The following is a 16,498-nucleotide window of genomic DNA, read 5'->3' as shown; positions in this document are numbered from 1 at the left end:
ATGTCCCAAAGAAAGTAGAGATACGAGAGACATATTACAACATAATACAGAAAACGTACAATAAACCCACAGCAAACATCATTCTAATGGAGAGAAACTGAAAGCGTTTAAGGATTAAGGATTTAAGCATTTAGGATTAAGACAAGGATGTGTACTCTCTCCACTCCTATCAAATAGAGTGCTTGACATCTTAATTAGAGCAATAAGACAGAAGAAGGAGGTAAAAGGGATATAAATAGCAAAAACAAAGTTAAAGTATCTTTATCTGCAGATGATGTAGTTCCATACAGAGAAAACTCTAACTACTCTAACAGAAAGCTGATAAATACACTCAGTAAAGGAGCAGTATACAAAATTAACACACAAATCAGTAGTTTTTAAAAAAATACCAACAGCAAATATACAAAGAAAGAAAAAAGAAAAACAATTCTGTCCCTCCTCCCCTCGAGACAGGGTTTCTCTGTGTAAGCTTCGGCTGTCCTGGAGTCCCTTTGTAGACCAGGCTGGCCTCGAACTCACAGTGATCCACCTGCCTCTGCCTCTGCCTCTGCCTCTGCCTCTGCCTCCTAAGTGCTGGGATTAAAGGCCTGTTCCACTATGCCTGCCAACAATTTCACTCTTAAAAACTTTTAAAAATTATTTAAATAAATTAAGGAAGTGAAATACTTATATAGTAAAAAAAATTCAAGACACAGAATGAAGAAATGGAAGAAGATACCAGAAGATGGAAAGACTTCCTATGGTTACAGATTGTTAGAATTAATATTGGGGAAATGGCCACCTATCGAAGTGGTCAATAGATTTCAACATAATTCCACCACTATTCTTCACAGGAATTGAAGAAATAATATTAAACTTCATAAGGAAATACAAAAAGCAAGCCCTAGCATAGCTAAAACCATCCTAAACAATATAAGAACTTCTGAAGGGCTCATCAGGCTCCATTCCTGATGGAGGTGGAGGCCAGGGTCCACCCCAAGCTGGCAGCTGAACTTGGCAGTGTTTTCCACCTACTGCTGTTTTTAGAGGCGTGAAAGAATAAGAATACAAACAGTGAATGCTGCTGCTACTTGTGATGAAAAACAGCAGTGCCCCTGTGACATTGCTATCTTCACCCCAGCTGAGGTGGAAGAGGTAGCTGCAGTGAAACGTACCTTGTGTGAAGCATTGCCATTTAATCATTAAAGCAACGTTATGAGGTGTGCCCCTCCATCTTATACAAAAACAAATCGAAGTCTGTTTACTTCCAAGGCTACCTTTACGTGAAGCGACTTTTCTTATTTTGACTTTTTTGTTCTGCTTAGATCACCACTGAGCAACGTACCCGTTGTTGAATAGGCCAGGGCTTAGTAATCGCAGAGAGGTCACAGGCAGTCATCAGCATTGCTCTGTTATGGGAGAAAGAAACCCCCAAATCTGTGAATATTTATCCTCAGTGAAGTTTTTACTTGTAAAATATTAAATTGAAATCACTTAAAAACAGAAGACCCAAATTTTAAAAACAACAGAGGAGAAACAATTTATTCCGAGAACCTGGCTGTCGTGACTGGGATGCTGCCTCGCTGTTTTGGTTGCCCTGTGAGTTACTTTGTCCTTGGGGTAAAAACTTGCTTGGTATCACTAGCTTTTCCACACTGATAGTGAGATGAAACCACACTGACTAACCACAAGGATAACTTTAAACGTCCTAATGAGGACAGACCTGTTTATTTATAGTGAGCCACCTTAATTCACGCGCCCCCTGCAGGGCTGTCTATGTAATAACACTTTCAAGACAGCAGTATATGCTAGAGGGTCTTTTTCCCCATCAGAGAAAAGGAAAAAGGGGGTGATGTTGTTAGCCCTCCTCTGGTTAGAGCAGTGGGAACAGTCCCCAGGCTATTAACAATGTGCCTTGGAATAGAACAACACAGCTGTGAAAATTACCTCGTGGGGGATGGGGAGGCTCTCACCCACTCTGAGAGGACCTCCACTTTCCTATACAGCCTAGAATGATACACCACCAAAATTCTGGGTTTGGAGGTGTGGCCACCTCACCTGTGTTATGCTCGGCTAAGGACTGAACCCAAACTCTGCGGATTGTTCCAAAAGCGTTCTACCAGCCTGAGCTACATGCCTAAGCTCAATGTCCGACTTCAGCTGTCCTTCCCTGAATTATTTTCAAATGTGTATTTAACAGTCTCTTTACATTGTTTGGGGGGAAAACAGACAAAAAGGCAATTCTTGCAAAACAAACAATCGCGGTAAAATATCATTTGTCCCTTTAGAGATATTCAGCCTGGAACCACGGGAGGCTATTGCTGCCATATTTTCTGTTATTCTAACTCTCCTACAGGAATGAAGGCGCTGGACGTATTTTTTTTAAATTTTTTTTCCTCCTTTATTAATTTATTCTTGTTACATCTCAATGGTTATCCCATCCCTTGTATCCTCCCATTCTTCCCTCCCTCCCAATTTCCCCTTATTCCCCTCCCCTATGACGGTTCCTGAGGGGGATTACCTCCCCCTCTATATGCTCATAGGGTATCAAGTCTCTTCTTGGTAACTTGCTGTCCTTCCTCTGAGTGCCACCAGGTCTCCCCGTCCAGGGGACATGGTCAAAGGTGAGGCACCAGAGTATGTGAGAAAGTCATATCCCACTCTCCACTCTACTGTGGGGAGTGTTCTGTCCATTGGCTAGATCTGTGTAGGGGCTTAAGGTTTACCGCCTGTATTGTCCTTGGCTGGTGCCTTAGTTTGAGCGGGACCCCTGTGCCCAAATCTGCCTATCATAATGTTCTACTTGGAGGCTTCTAGGACCGTCTGGGTCCTTCTACTTTGCCTTTCTCCCATGATTCTCTCATCTAGAGTCCCACTAGAATGTCCTCCCCTCTGTCTCAATTTCCTGGTAAGTGAAGGCTTTCGTGGGACATGCCCGTTGGGCTAATATGCAGATATAAGTGAGTATATACCATTTGAGTCTTTCTGCTTCTGGGTTAACTCACTCATTATGATCATTTCTAGCTCAATCCATTTATCCACAAATTTCGGGAATTCCTTGTTTTTAATAGCTGAATAGTATTCCATAGTGTATATGTACCACAGTTTCTTTATCCATTCTTCTATTGAAGGACACTTAGGCTGTTTCCATGTTCTGGCTATTATGAATAAGGCTGCTATGAACATGGTTGAGCAAATTTTCTTGCTGTGTGCTGGAGCATCTTCTGGGTATATTCCAAGGAGTGGAATAGCTGGGTCTTGAGGAAGTCCTATTCCCATTTTTCTGAGATAGCACCAGATAGATTTCCAAAGTGGTTGTACTAGTTTGCATTCCCACCAGCAATGAAGGAGTGTTCCTCTCTCCCCACATCCTCGCCAGCATGTGGTGTCGCTTGAATTTTTGATCTTAGCCATCCTGATGGGTGTAAGATGGAATCTCAGAGTTGTTTTGATTTGCATTTCCCTGATGATTAAGGAGGTTGAGCATTTCTTTAAGTGTTTCTCAGCCATTTGATATTCCTCTGTTGAGAATTCTCTGTTTAGTTCCATGCCCCATTTCTCGATTGGGTTATTTGGTTTGGTGGTATTTAATTTCTTGAGTTCTTTATATATTTTGGATATTAGACCTTTGGCTGGACGTATTTTTAATCACGGTTGGAACTCACTGCCATGAAGGATTTCAACCATACTTGCCAAGATAACTGTGCCTGCCAACGGTGACTGACCATAGGGTCTTGATTATAAACCTATCTGTGAAAGAGAAAACTGGCTCAAACTTGGAGCGTTGTGGTATCTCTCTCTTTGTTATTATAGCACGCACATTAGTCACAGGAGCAGGCCCACACATTTCTAAGGCACTACTCTGAAAGAAAGGTTGGTGATAAGGAAAGCATGACTATACAAACAGGCAGCGAGGTACTTACAAGTTGTTTCCTTTTAGTTGGCCTATTTGTGTTGCAGGCTAAGCCATCTCAGTTGCTTTAAAGAGATGTTGACGCCAACACCATCTGTAATCCTACAGTACCTTTAGTCGTTGGCTTTTGTTTTGTTTTGTTTTATTGTTTAAGACAGGGCATCAACATTTATAGCCCTGCGTGGCACTGAACCTGTGGTAATCATTTTCCTTCATCCTTCCAAGTGCACCTTAAACTGACTCAAAGCCAACTTACAGTGGTTTTCTGGTTCTGTTTTACTGATACAAGTTATTGCCATGGCAAAGACGGTGGCAAGCAGCCACAGAGACAGGAGGAGGAAGGAATCCGTGGACTGAAGATGAGGAGCAGTCATCCTGAAGGGTTCACTAGGAAGCACTGCTGTGCTGTGGCACAAGAGAAGTGGGTACTTTGCAGCCTCTGCCCCCCCCACCCCCACCCCCGCTTGTTCTCACAACCTATAGGGTGTTAGGTTTTGCTTTTCCATTCCAAAGGAGGCTAGAAACGAAGCAAAAGGCTAATCCTTGAGCCATCAACGCTTCACTTCTCCATTGTACCCACTTGTCTTCAGCAAAGCAACAATCTATTTCCTTTAACCTGCCAATGACCACATCCATCCCTTCATACTACACTTTAGAGCAGCTGACAACTTCAAAAGTCATTATATATAACAATTAACAACCGATCAGAGAAAATTAACTGGGTAGCAAGGCACGCTCGGACAGTAAAGCCAACTTACAGAAACAACTCCTTTTGAAGAGGATCGTCAAAATTGAATTGATTTTTTCTTATAAGTTCAAAAAATTCTCCTCGTCTCCTTTAAAAAAAAAAGAAAAGTATGGTGGTTATGGTGAGACCTCAGGCTCTTCCTCCTTGCTCTACATGACTTGGGAAGGACGGACTTGCAAATCTGCATTTTTCCCATCTCAGAACCCAACACCAAAGCTTCATCAGCACTCAATACTCTACCTCCACTCTCCCGCTTTACTTTCAAAGGATATTTTTTTTAAAGGCACATTGTTTTTAACTCCTGATCACAAATAATGGCAGTTTCAACTCAGGAATAGTTTTTATTAAACACACACACATACACACACACACACACACCCAGAATAGTGTGAGCTCAAATTTGATGGCAAGAATGATTTAAGACCTCCTAAGTGCGTGGGGTAGGGGGGGTCTAAGGTCTCCAACCCAGCCATATCTTGGTACAGAAAAGAAAGATGTGAAATGCTTTGGAAGCAAAGAGCAAGTTTTAAATAGTATTTCATTCCATGGACAGAAGAGTCACCAGTGCCTAGGAAATACCTCCTATGTGCCCAACATCAACAAGACCAATCAAAAGATAAACTTACAAGATAAATCAGACCGTGTATGATTGACTAACAAAAGTGGGAGTGAGATCCACACACAGAGGAGAGCCCCACACGGCATAAAAATGGGAAGCCTGTGCAGACCATGATAGTTTTCAAGATCTTCGTGACTTGATGACCACTATTCTGAAATGACTTCTCATCAATCTGAAGTCTGTTGCATCTCCTTCTCTTCTGACTCGCCGTAAACCGACTCAAAAGCTCAGTGAAGCAGAGACACGCACATTAGGAGACACCGGGCACTGGGTATGTGGCCTAACTTTGTGTGTGGCTATTGTAGTCTTTTAATTTCTCACAGGAGAGACTAACAGTGTGGTTGTGACTCCCGTGTCCAGGGAAAGAGATGGACACTGAGAGGAAAGGCCAGGACGTGTGACTCCACACGTGAATCGGAGGTGGCAATCTACAGATGGGAACCTACGGCTGTCCAAACACTGGCGAGCATTTCTTAGCTTTTAGAAGGGCCCAATAATCATGAAAAGCCCAACCAGAAACAGCACTGTCTTCCGTTAGGACGACGGCACAGCTCTCCACTAACAGTCTCCCGCAAAAGTCAAGTGAAAAGAAACAAGGATTATTTTCAATGTTCTTTGCCTGTCCCCCCTTAGGCTTGGTGGCAACATAAAAGAAGCATCAATGGGGAGAGAATGGCCAGTGAGGGAAAGGAGGAAAACCAGCATCCCTTAGAAGGCTTAGACTGGATAACCCGCCATGATGCCCCAGGGCAGTTTCAGAGACACAGCCACAGAAGAGCATCATGCATACCCCGTGCTACCGTTTGCAGCAATGTGAACACAGGAGTAGACTCTTTTGACTGCCCGTGTTGAAATACAACCAGTCTGGTAACAGCTTTTATAAAGATTTCCCAGTGTGGACATGAAAAAAATGTTGTCAAGACCTACTGTGGAGGGCGTCGCTTCTTAAAACTTACTTAATGTACAGTGCTAGGTCTGTGGCTAAAATTGCTTGCTTGATCATTTTCAGTGTGGTCTTATATTCTTCAATGGAGAGGCCACTGAGTATCTGGTTACCCTTTAGAAAAAGAAAAGCATTGTTAGTATTCCCCCGCAGGAGCTGCTGTCAGGAACAAATTCAGAAGACACAGTTGTATGACATAGACACACGCCTCGTACTCTGAGCCTGCTTTTTTAAAAGTATAAGCTATGAAGTAGTATGATTCCTGTTCATTGCACCTTGCACTGCCCTCTCAGATACAATAAAAACAGCCATGTGGCATCATCCCCGCCTCCGTACACGTGTGGTTCCAACGCATAAACTCCTTGAGGCTGAATTGAAATCTAACAACTAAGTGTGTCCTTTTCCCTTGGGCAGGTTAATTGCCATAATATAACAGCACGTGACACTCTGAAAACTCAAGATTGTATTAATGAACACGAGGAATGGCGTGGGAAGCTTTTAGATATTTGATTAGTAAAAAGTCACTCGCCTGTGGCTCCTGTAACGAACTTGGTACCACTTCTGGCTCACATTTATAGACCTTACTGAGAGCTGTACCGGTCGTTATGAACACAACGATATGTGTGGTTTAGCAGCAGGCTTAAGCCAAAGTGCTTACTAGTCGGTGAGCTAAGAGAGCATGAGGTCAAAGGTCTGCCAGGGATGCTTAAAGGGGAGTAATCCATATGTGGAGAGGAGGCGAGCACAGCCCTCCCCAGGGCAGAGCACAGCAACTGGTTATTCAATACCAAATGGTCAACCGGAAACCTTACATGCAAGTGACATTATACAGACTGAATAGGTTGTATTTACATATCTAGGAACGAACGCGCGCACGCACACACGCGCGCACAGACACACACACACACACACACACACACACACACACACACCAATAGTTAATGGGGTAAAAAGCCATGAATTTGAAAAAGAGGAGGAAGGGGTAGATGGGAAGGTTGGGAGGAAGGAAAGAAAAAAATGAAATGATGTAATTATATTACAAGCTCCCCCAAGAGAATAATAAAAAGAATCATGCTAATTTTTCCACGAACTAGGACTATTAGTGCAGGAATTTTTGTAGGCCGTGTTTCCCATATTTGTAAATATTCTTCTAAGAAAAGCATGGGGGGCAATGGAGACAACCTATGTGGACACATGACTGAAGGGGTTTTGTTGTTTTGTTTTGTTTGTTTGTTTGTTTCTGGGGTTTTGGTTTTTTGTGACAGGGTTTCTCTGTGTAGCCTTGGCTGTCCTGGACTCACTTTGTAGACCAGGCTGGCCTCGAACTCACAGTGATCCACCTGGCTCTGTCTCCTGAGTGCTGGGATTACAGGCGTGCGCCACCGCGCCCCGCTGAATGTTTTTGTTACGTAACATCTTGTATTTTTTTTTTGTCTATAATTTAAAGCAGAGTGGCTCTTTGATCCTGAACTAAACAGAGCACACAGCTCAGCCCCTCCAAATCTCCTCAAAACACTTGCAAACTGAATCATATGGCTTTCTAGGTCTCAGAGACAAGAACGCACACGGAGCTGTGGAGAGGAGAGCTGGAGCCGAGAATGGAGTCAGGGAAGGGCCGGTTTGCTCAGCTGGGGGCGAAGACAGTGATTATGGGGATGAGATTCTGAACCTACCATGGATCAAATGAATGACCAGAAACCATAATTACAGCCACAGTCATTATTTTTAAATAGTTCATCATTTTAGCTTTAGGCCAGATGAAACCATTCAGGAAACTTCTGAAGCCTTTACTTGTTTTTAAAATAAAACAACTTCCAGGGGAAATTGAAATGTCTTTTTGATTCTGCAGCCTCAGGTTTTCTTTGAAGAGCACAGTCTGGCTTTTTAAATTTTATTTAATTGTGCTTACAAAGAAAGAATTTATAGACAGTTCTTATAACTTAGGTCAGCTTTCTGAGGAAGCAGCCAGAACAGATTATATGACTTTTTTACCTGGACAGTGTTGGGGGATCCAACCTAGAGCCTTCCGCATGCAAAACGCACTCACCTCCCGAGCTGTGCCTCAAGTTGCATACTTCACACTGAAGTATTAGGGAAGAGATAAGAATTCTCTTTGCCTCAAGGAGGAGAGAGAGACCCTGTGTATGTCCCCTATGTTCAGTGGGGGAGATGGGACTCGAATGGACTTGTGATACATCCTGTCCAAGAAATCTGAAAGGCAAGACGGCATCGGCTGGCCACTCTGTAGTGGTTGTGGGGCATCCCTACAATGCGGGTGTTCTGCAGGGATGATGGGAAAAATCACCATCGCCCACCAGGTACAAAGAGTGGGACACTCAACAACGACAGTCTGTTAATGGTCAGACCGTTTTCTTGCCTATTCTTGTTCTCTGACTGGAAAGGTAGACCTCTGATGGGGGGCGGGGCTACCTCCTCCACCATATGGCCACAACCTATCAGGTCTCATCAGGACTGCCTGCATCCCCTTCCTGTGGGTGCCAGCAATGCTGCCCCGCCAAGGGGAAATGATCAAAGGTAGGAAACTACGCAGAGGCTTGGGAGTAAGGAAGGGCTACAGGACACGCACAGCAAAGAGTCAGACACACTGGTGGGGGCAGCGAAGGAAGAATGGGCCCACCGCGTCCACTGTCATCCTGGAGTGGCCAATCTGGTTTGTGATGTGAGAATGGGATATTATATGGCTGGACCTAATAATGGCGACCGGAATGTGACTCCCTTGTTCTCTGGTATCCAAAGAAAAAACTAGACCCAACTTCAGGAAATATAAAGATATTGTGATGTAATTGCCTGGGATTATGTACCATGCACTGTGACTGTGCTCAAGGTACTAATAAAATCTTTCTTCCTTTTTTTTTTCCTTATAAAATTAACACAGGTAGACAACAAATAATGTGAATAAATAATAATCCAGTAAGAAAAATTAAAACTATGAACAGTTTCATTAGACAAAACAACGTGATGTGCATTATATCGATGTATGACCTTAAATGTGTGTTCACTTAGCAAACTGTATCACATGATTTCCTTACATTTACACACATTCAATCATCCAGGGTGTCGAACAGCTTTCTCAGTCCTTAACAAAACAGCTTGTGAGCAGCTGGAAGCGCCAAAGAAACCGAGAGCTGGGGTTACAGCTGGGCGGAGAAGCTCCTGCTTAGCAGGTGCAAAGCCTTAGGTTCAATCCCAGCACAGCCAAAAGGGAAAAAAGAACAAACAGATACTGACTGCATTTGTTTAAAAAAAAAAAAAAGTTAAGCAGGAGCCATAAGATACCAGCTTGGTTTCAAGTTTGGAGTAATCGAAGGTCAGTAACCAGATTTCCCTTGTGGGCAACACTAGCTAGCTCTCACTGTGCAGAGAGATGAAGCTGCAGAGAGGTCAACGTTTGTGCTATTCCTCCCTTACCCAAAAAGGAATAGAGAATGCTCAAGAATTTATGATGCCGGGAATAAGTCCAAAACCTAAAAATAAAACTGCATTTACAAAGCTCTCTTTTAGAATTCACAATAAACGATGTACTTACTGGGCTGTTCAGAATCATCAAGCACTGATCAAAATGATGGTGCTCCATGATGGAGTGGCAGTACAGCTGTGCCAGCGGATGCTCGCTTCTGGGAGCCATTCCGGGGGAGAGAGAAGGAAGCAAAGAGTTCCTAAACATGTCACGTCACCAATTCATTATGATCATCAACTGAAATGATCTTGAAACTAACCAAACTAATAATTTTCTCCCCTGCCGAGGAGAGCGCGGTAATCTCTCAGAAATAAGTACTGACGCAAACTGTTTTCAAATAAGGCTGCTGCTGCTGGTTGGAAGAACAGTTCCCCTGGTTTGAAACGGGAAAACAACCGAGGTGAGGAATAAGGTCAGGGTTAGGCACAGCCTGGTCCCGCTCCACAACACCTGCTACTGTAAGTTTTTTCAGTTGCAATGTTGCAATTGACTTCAAACCTACAGCAAACCCCTGTTGCTATTCCCTCTGCAACAATGCTCAGGCTGAAGGCCAGCTTATCTCCGTGTGCCTGCATGTAAGAACCCGTGAGATGGGGGTCAATGTGATGGCAAGCAAGCAAGACGGAGGGGGGCAGTAAGTCCTCAGCCTTGGACGGGAGTGGGGTGGGGGGAAGAGGGAGGGATAGAGGGAGGGAAGCAGGAAGGAGGATGCTGAGTCACAGGGGTTGTTTGAGTGCAGGGCAGCCAGCAGCATTTTCTAGGCCGAACTTGGGAGAAGCTGTGAAGACTTCCTGCCGGGTAAATTGAGGGTGGGGGGAGGGCACTGCACTGTTTACTGTATGTGTGGGACCGTAGCCACAAAACAACTTCTAAAGCTCGGCAGGAAGAGGCTTCCATTTCATTTCTCACGACCCTTCACATGTGAAAACCCACGCTCTCCTCTATTACTACTTTTTGCAAAATACGAAGAGATATTCTATAAGTCCTCGGTCTTCAAATGGGTAGGAATACAGCGCTAAAAAAAAATATGAATGGTTTGCTATTTCCTCACTAGTATTTTGTTTTCCTTTTTTTTTTTCATTAAAAAAAAAAAGCTACTCAGAGCTAACAAGATACAATTGTTTAAAAATGGTTACAGTGAGAAACAGAGACAGATGTGGGAAAACAGAAGCCGCAGAAGAAGACTGGGGAGGGTTGACACTGCCTAGCCCTGCCTTGTGATTTAATGCTGTGATTGGCATAACCATTTCCAGTCCTCATTTACTCTTCTTCTTCACCCCCCCCCCCCCAACTTAATGACCTGTACTGTGGATCGGGAGCCACGCTCAACCTCAGAAAACGAACAGACCATGAAACCGACGTGCATGAACGGATTTGTTGGAAAGGGTTTGCAGTGATGTGTGGACTGGCTACCCGGGGTCAGTTAGGACACCGAGGGACACTTAGAGTGGCTTAAGTGAGAGTGCCTCAGTTAAAGTGGTGGCAGCCATAAGGAAGGAGAGGCGAGCTCTCTGAGGAGGTGGATCACGTGGGGGCTGACAGGGTTGTGGCCTGTAATGAGAACAGGCTATGATAAAGAGTGTCAGTGAGAGCTCTCTTTTGCATCTTTCCATGGAACCCCCCCATTCCTCTGTTCTCCCATATTAAAGTTAGAACAATGGTCACCGCCCCCCCCAACCCTGTTCACTTCAGGCATAACAGAAAGAAAGGCTCCTAGGTGTCTGTTATTCTCACTTATAGAAGAAGGAAAGATCACAGCACGAGAGCAGGGTGGTGCACTAGGGAAACTGAGGCTGGAGGAGCTTTAGTTAGAGGCCAGCCTAGGATACAAGATGGGAACCTGTCAGCCAACTAAGTCACCAACTCACAGAAATGTAACACAGGTAGCTTGGAAACTTAAGAGGCTATAGCATTACTTTATTAATATCAGTGTATTCAGCTAGATGTTAGCGGCTTACAAATCTTTCACCCCATCAGACTGTCAGCCATTTGATTTTGCTCTCTTTTGTTTTCCTCAGTGGTAACAGTTTCCACTTGCCAGGCACTGTGCTACCTGGCTTATTACTTTTGCACATGACTGTGTAAGCACTGTATGGGATTCCTCACACGCACTGGGAACTTCGGCCACTGATGCAGTGTTTCCTTCCCACTTTATCAGGCTTGAAGGCAGGTGCCAATCAGAAAGCTCTCTACTTTGTCTTGGCCCACCCTGGGTACCTTTCCTCTGTGCCCACAGGAGTGCAGCACAGATGAGCCTGGGACCCACTGCTGACTAACAGGGTGAGGGGACTCACAGATACCCGCCTTCCGCCTTAAAGCTGAGGGACTCTGGCTCTCCTCCCAAATCACCTCCGGCAGAATTGAGTACCAGCTGCTCAAATGTGCATCTATCAGGATAATGTATCTCTCCATCCTTCTTTCCAGGCCTTTCTCCCTGCTCCTTGAGGTCATATTCACCAATAAGCTACATATAACCAACTCATCTCCAACTAGGGTTTCAGAGGGACCTAGGCTGAGACTGCAAGACTATGGGCATCTCTGCGTGGGACAGTTTAGATGGCCAAATGTTCACATAGAGTATCTCGCTTGCTCAATGATGAGAGAAATGACAGACCTGGATGGAGTGCAAGTCTTTCCTCTCATTGCCTTGCACCGTCATGGTTCCGCGGGGCCCCACACAGTGTCTATTTGCTCTCCTAGTGAGGAGCTGGCCCAGGAGATGCAATGTGTGTATATAATGCAAAACAGTTGGAAATTCAAACACACTTTCCATTTTTAGGTGAGGCAGAAAGAGCTGCTTTGCATTAGAGAGGATTTTTTTTTTTTTTTTTTTGGCTTCTGAGACAGACAAATGCCAAAATGTGTTTGTCTTTACTTACATTCTAAAAATACAATTTCATGAATCAAGCCATGAGGGTGAAAATGCCTCAGATTTCCTGTTTACAAAAAAAAATCACGGAAACCAACGTATTCATGTCGCCGCTATTTGAAGCCACATCAGAAGGACCTATTTAAGCCACTGCCACTGTGGAATTTTATTCCCACGCTAATGTCCGTGAGCATCAATGGACTCGCATTCTTTCTCGGCATTTTCCTCTGTCTGGCATGGTTATTGGTCTATCTTTGGACAGCAGTATTGGGAAATATACTAGAAACAGAAAGCCTTAGAAATTGAGTCAAAATAAATGTCCTGTGAGAAAAACAGCCTTGTCACCCAGGCGACCACCACAGTGTTCTTGATTCTGCCTGTCACCCTGGGCTGGAATCTCCACTGCTTTGTAAGCAACATCCCCACTTCCCCATGCTCTCCATGGCACCAGCGTTGTTCCAATGTTTTAGACTAGAAGTTTCATGATTGTTGTTGGTTTGATTTTTGTTTTTTTTAATCCTTCTTATATAACTAGCCTCCCTACACCAAATTACCATTTTTCTTTCGGCCTCCTCCTCCTCTATTCAGTGTGACAGTCATCCTACACCTGGCTTCTTGTGGTAGTTTTCTAACTGAGGTCCACGGTTCTAATTTCTCCTTGTTTATCACGTGGATCCTGCTGTGACGTTTTTCCTAAATCATGTTTTTATTGCCTGTGGTAATAGCTTTTTTAATAAAAAGAAAAACAGATTCTATCAATTTTACTGTAGACTGCTTAGTGTTACCCCCTCCCTTGAAGGGCTCTGGTGTGTCCTGCTTGCCTATTTTCTTGCTGCTCCATCACTGCTGTTCCACGAACTGTCCCCATTACAGCACCCTAAAATATCTTTTCTTTTCTTTCTTTCTTTCTTTCTTTTTTCTGAAAACCCACCCAGTTTCCAGCATCCACCTTATGTCTCATTTTCCCTATGGATAATGAAGATAGACCACACTGTGCTTGGGCAATCTTCTTCTCTTATGAACACTTGAAGTTAACTTCATCTAAGACTTGGGACTCATGAGATAATTTTTCACTGTCATTTAAAAAAAAAGATTTATTTATTTATCTGCCTGCGTGTACACCTGCACACCAGAAGAGGGCATTAGATCACGTAATAGATGGAGATGAGCCACCATGTGGCTGCTGGGAATTGACCTCAGGACCTCTGGGAGAGCAGTCAGTGCTCTTAATCTCTGAGCCATCTCTCCAGCCCCTATTGCATTGTCATTTCAAGGGTCAGGAACGGCATTGTTTGTGTCATTAGCTTTCTGTCTGACTAGCAAAGAAACAGAGCTCTAGCAACTGTTCATTATGCATAAGCCCAACATGTTACATAATTTTGGTGAATCATTTTATCATCATTGGACTTGAAACTGAGCAAACAAATGCACATGCAAGTCTTATGATACTGATGACAGACCTTTCTCTATGTAATACAAATTTTATAACTTCGTTATAAAGAGGTGATCGTTTGTATTTTAGCTACTGTGTTCTAACCACTCATTCATTTTATTTCGAGGCAGAGCCTCGTGTAGCTCGGGCTAGCCTCAGACTGGCTATACAACTGAGGTTAACCTTGAGCATCATCCTATCCTCTTGCCTCTGCCTCCTGAGTGTATCACCAAGTCTGGATTACATAGTAAAGGATCAAACCCAGAGCACCAGGCATACTGAGGCAAGCAGTGTACCAACTGACCTACACCCAGAGGCTACACCAGTGCATGTTCCCAGTTCCCAGTTGTGAGAACATTCTTCTTTTACTCTTATACGAGAAGAGGAAGTGGAAGCAGTGCACTTAAGTATATTACAGGATACCAGGGGGCAAGGAAGCCCACAGAGATAGCTAAGGATAGCCTTACCTCACAGTAGTTCCCTCAAAGTCACTTAAGGAGGAGGATTTTAGTTTCTCTCTCCATTACCCATCAACACCTCCTTCTTTCTGACAGTTATTTCTGTACCTTCTTTTTATTTGTTTTTCTTTTTAAAATTATGTGTCAGTTTGGATACCTTGTGGGATCTGGGTACTGTATGCCCCTCTAGAAGAAAAAACTTCATATGGATGGGGTGCTTACAGTACTTTACCACCTTGAGTGGCCTCTTGGGAAGAAAATCCTACTTTTTGTACCAGTCATTAGCAGTAAAGAAATAAAAGGTCCTGTTTTGTTGTTGTTGTTGTTTGTTTGTTTGTTTTAATCTAAGCACAGGGATATGGGAAGAAATAAAAGTCTCTGAACTGTTTTAGCTGTTTGAAGAGTTATTACTTTGTGTGTTTGAAAGTAAGATTTTACAGTCTATGCGCCCTGAACCCCATGGCCCCTTCCCCGTCCTGGGACTTTTTACCTAAAGAGAAGATGCTTTCTCTCCAGATGTTCTTCTAGGTAATTATTTTTAGATGAACGAAATTTAATAGACTAAAAAGCGGCTTAATAGTAACAATTTTTATATAAAAGTCACAATTTTTTTCACTTATCTAGAACAACATGAGAGTGATTTCTACAATAATTAACAGAATATATACTGATAACATGACATGCCTTCCTGAGGTAGGCAGGAAGTGTAGCCAACCTACAGATATGGGCCGAACACACTGCGGGTCTTTTCCTGTTCCTCTCATCAGTACTGCTTCTGTGACACTCAGGATCACAGTCACATAAGGCACGGTGACAAAGTTCTTGTCGCGGAGTTACATCTCCAGACCATTAGGTTCTCAGTTGGAAACAGCTGGCCTGCGACAGGCGAGAGTGCTGTTTCATAAAGAGCCCCGCAGGACATGGGCGTACACCCCTACACTTCTTACAACAGGGCCTTGTGTTTATCAGATCAGGGGCGGTGAACCACCCTGGACACACTTGGAATTTCCTTATGAGACTGACCAGTCAAATCACCAGCACACTTACAGAGAAACTCAGTGCTAACATGAAAAGGCAGACTTTTCGACCAAATTGCTACAAGAAGACAAAGAGACTGCAACAGGGGCTCGATGATTTGATGAAAACTACTATCAGTTGTATTAGCTCAGTTATCATCACAAAATGCCACTGAAGTGTGGTCCTCGGTGGTTCCTGAAAATTCCTGTCCCAGCGGTCATCTGCCGGTGAAAATGGGAGGGAGGGAGGGAGGAATGGGAGGATACAAGGGAGGGGATAGCCATTGAGATGTAATATGAATAAATTAATAAAATAAAAGAAAAAAAGAAAAAAATGAAGGTTAAAAAAAAAAAAGATCTGCCGGTGAGAGTATCACGCTTAATACAACCATCTCCGGTAACTACTACTAGGCTTTAACACAAATGCGCTGTGGTGACAATGTGTGTGGTCTCTGCAAGCATACACTAACCTTGTAATAGGGGCCCTCCATTACCTCTGTCTTTTAAGGAAATTAAGTATAGAGCTATCAGCTTCCTTGCCCGAGCCTACCCAGGAACTCTGGCCAAGCTACAGCCTGACCACAAAACAGAAGCACTGTGTGACATAATTCCTCTAAAACTGAAAACCTTAAGTCTACTGAGCATTGTAAGCAGGGCCAAGCTAAACACTTTTTCAGATACTGTCTTTTCCACTCCACAGTAAAAATTCTATTACTTCTGGATTATTCTTTATAGTTTTCTTTCTTTCTTTCTTTCTTTCTTTCTTTCTTCTCTCTCGCTCTCTTTCTTTCTTTCTTTCTCTCCCTCTTTCTTCCTTCTCCTCCTCCTTCTTTTTGGTTTTGATTGTTCAAGATAATTTTCTTCATGTATCCTTGGTTGCCTGGCTGGCTTCCAACTCACAGCGATCTGCCTGCCTCTGGCTCCCTAGTGCTGGGATTAAAGGCATGCATCACCACCGCCCAGCCTTCATAGCTTTTAAAAGAAGCTCTTAAGCTGGGTGCATAAAAACTAAAGCAAAACTTGCAGTGCTTATGTAATAAGGT

General features: G+C 43.6%; 1 protein-coding gene across 3 annotated transcripts in view; it reads right to left on the bottom strand.

Annotated features, from left to right (window-relative positions):
* The window catches only part of PDE5A (phosphodiesterase 5A), a 144,400-nt gene that overhangs the window by 16,214 nt on the left and 111,688 nt on the right, over positions 1-16,498 (bottom strand). For all 3 annotated transcript variants that reach the window (XM_084757814.1, XM_084757812.1, XM_084757813.1), the window contains exons 15-18: positions 9,750-9,837; positions 6,216-6,316; positions 4,651-4,728; positions 1,325-1,388 (exon numbers count right to left, since the gene is read on the bottom strand). In XM_084757814.1, the coding sequence (XP_084613940.1) occupies positions 1,325-1,388; positions 4,651-4,728; positions 6,216-6,316; positions 9,750-9,837 (331 nt within the window). The remainder of the gene's footprint in view (positions 1-1,324; positions 1,389-4,650; positions 4,729-6,215; positions 6,317-9,749; positions 9,838-16,498) is intronic.

Source organism: Acomys minous, assembly GCF_964271855.1.
Source record: "Acomys minous genome assembly, chromosome: 14".
Classification (NCBI taxonomy): domain Eukaryota; kingdom Metazoa; phylum Chordata; class Mammalia; order Rodentia; family Muridae; genus Acomys; species Acomys minous.
This window is presented reverse-complemented; position numbering and strand designations above follow the sequence as displayed.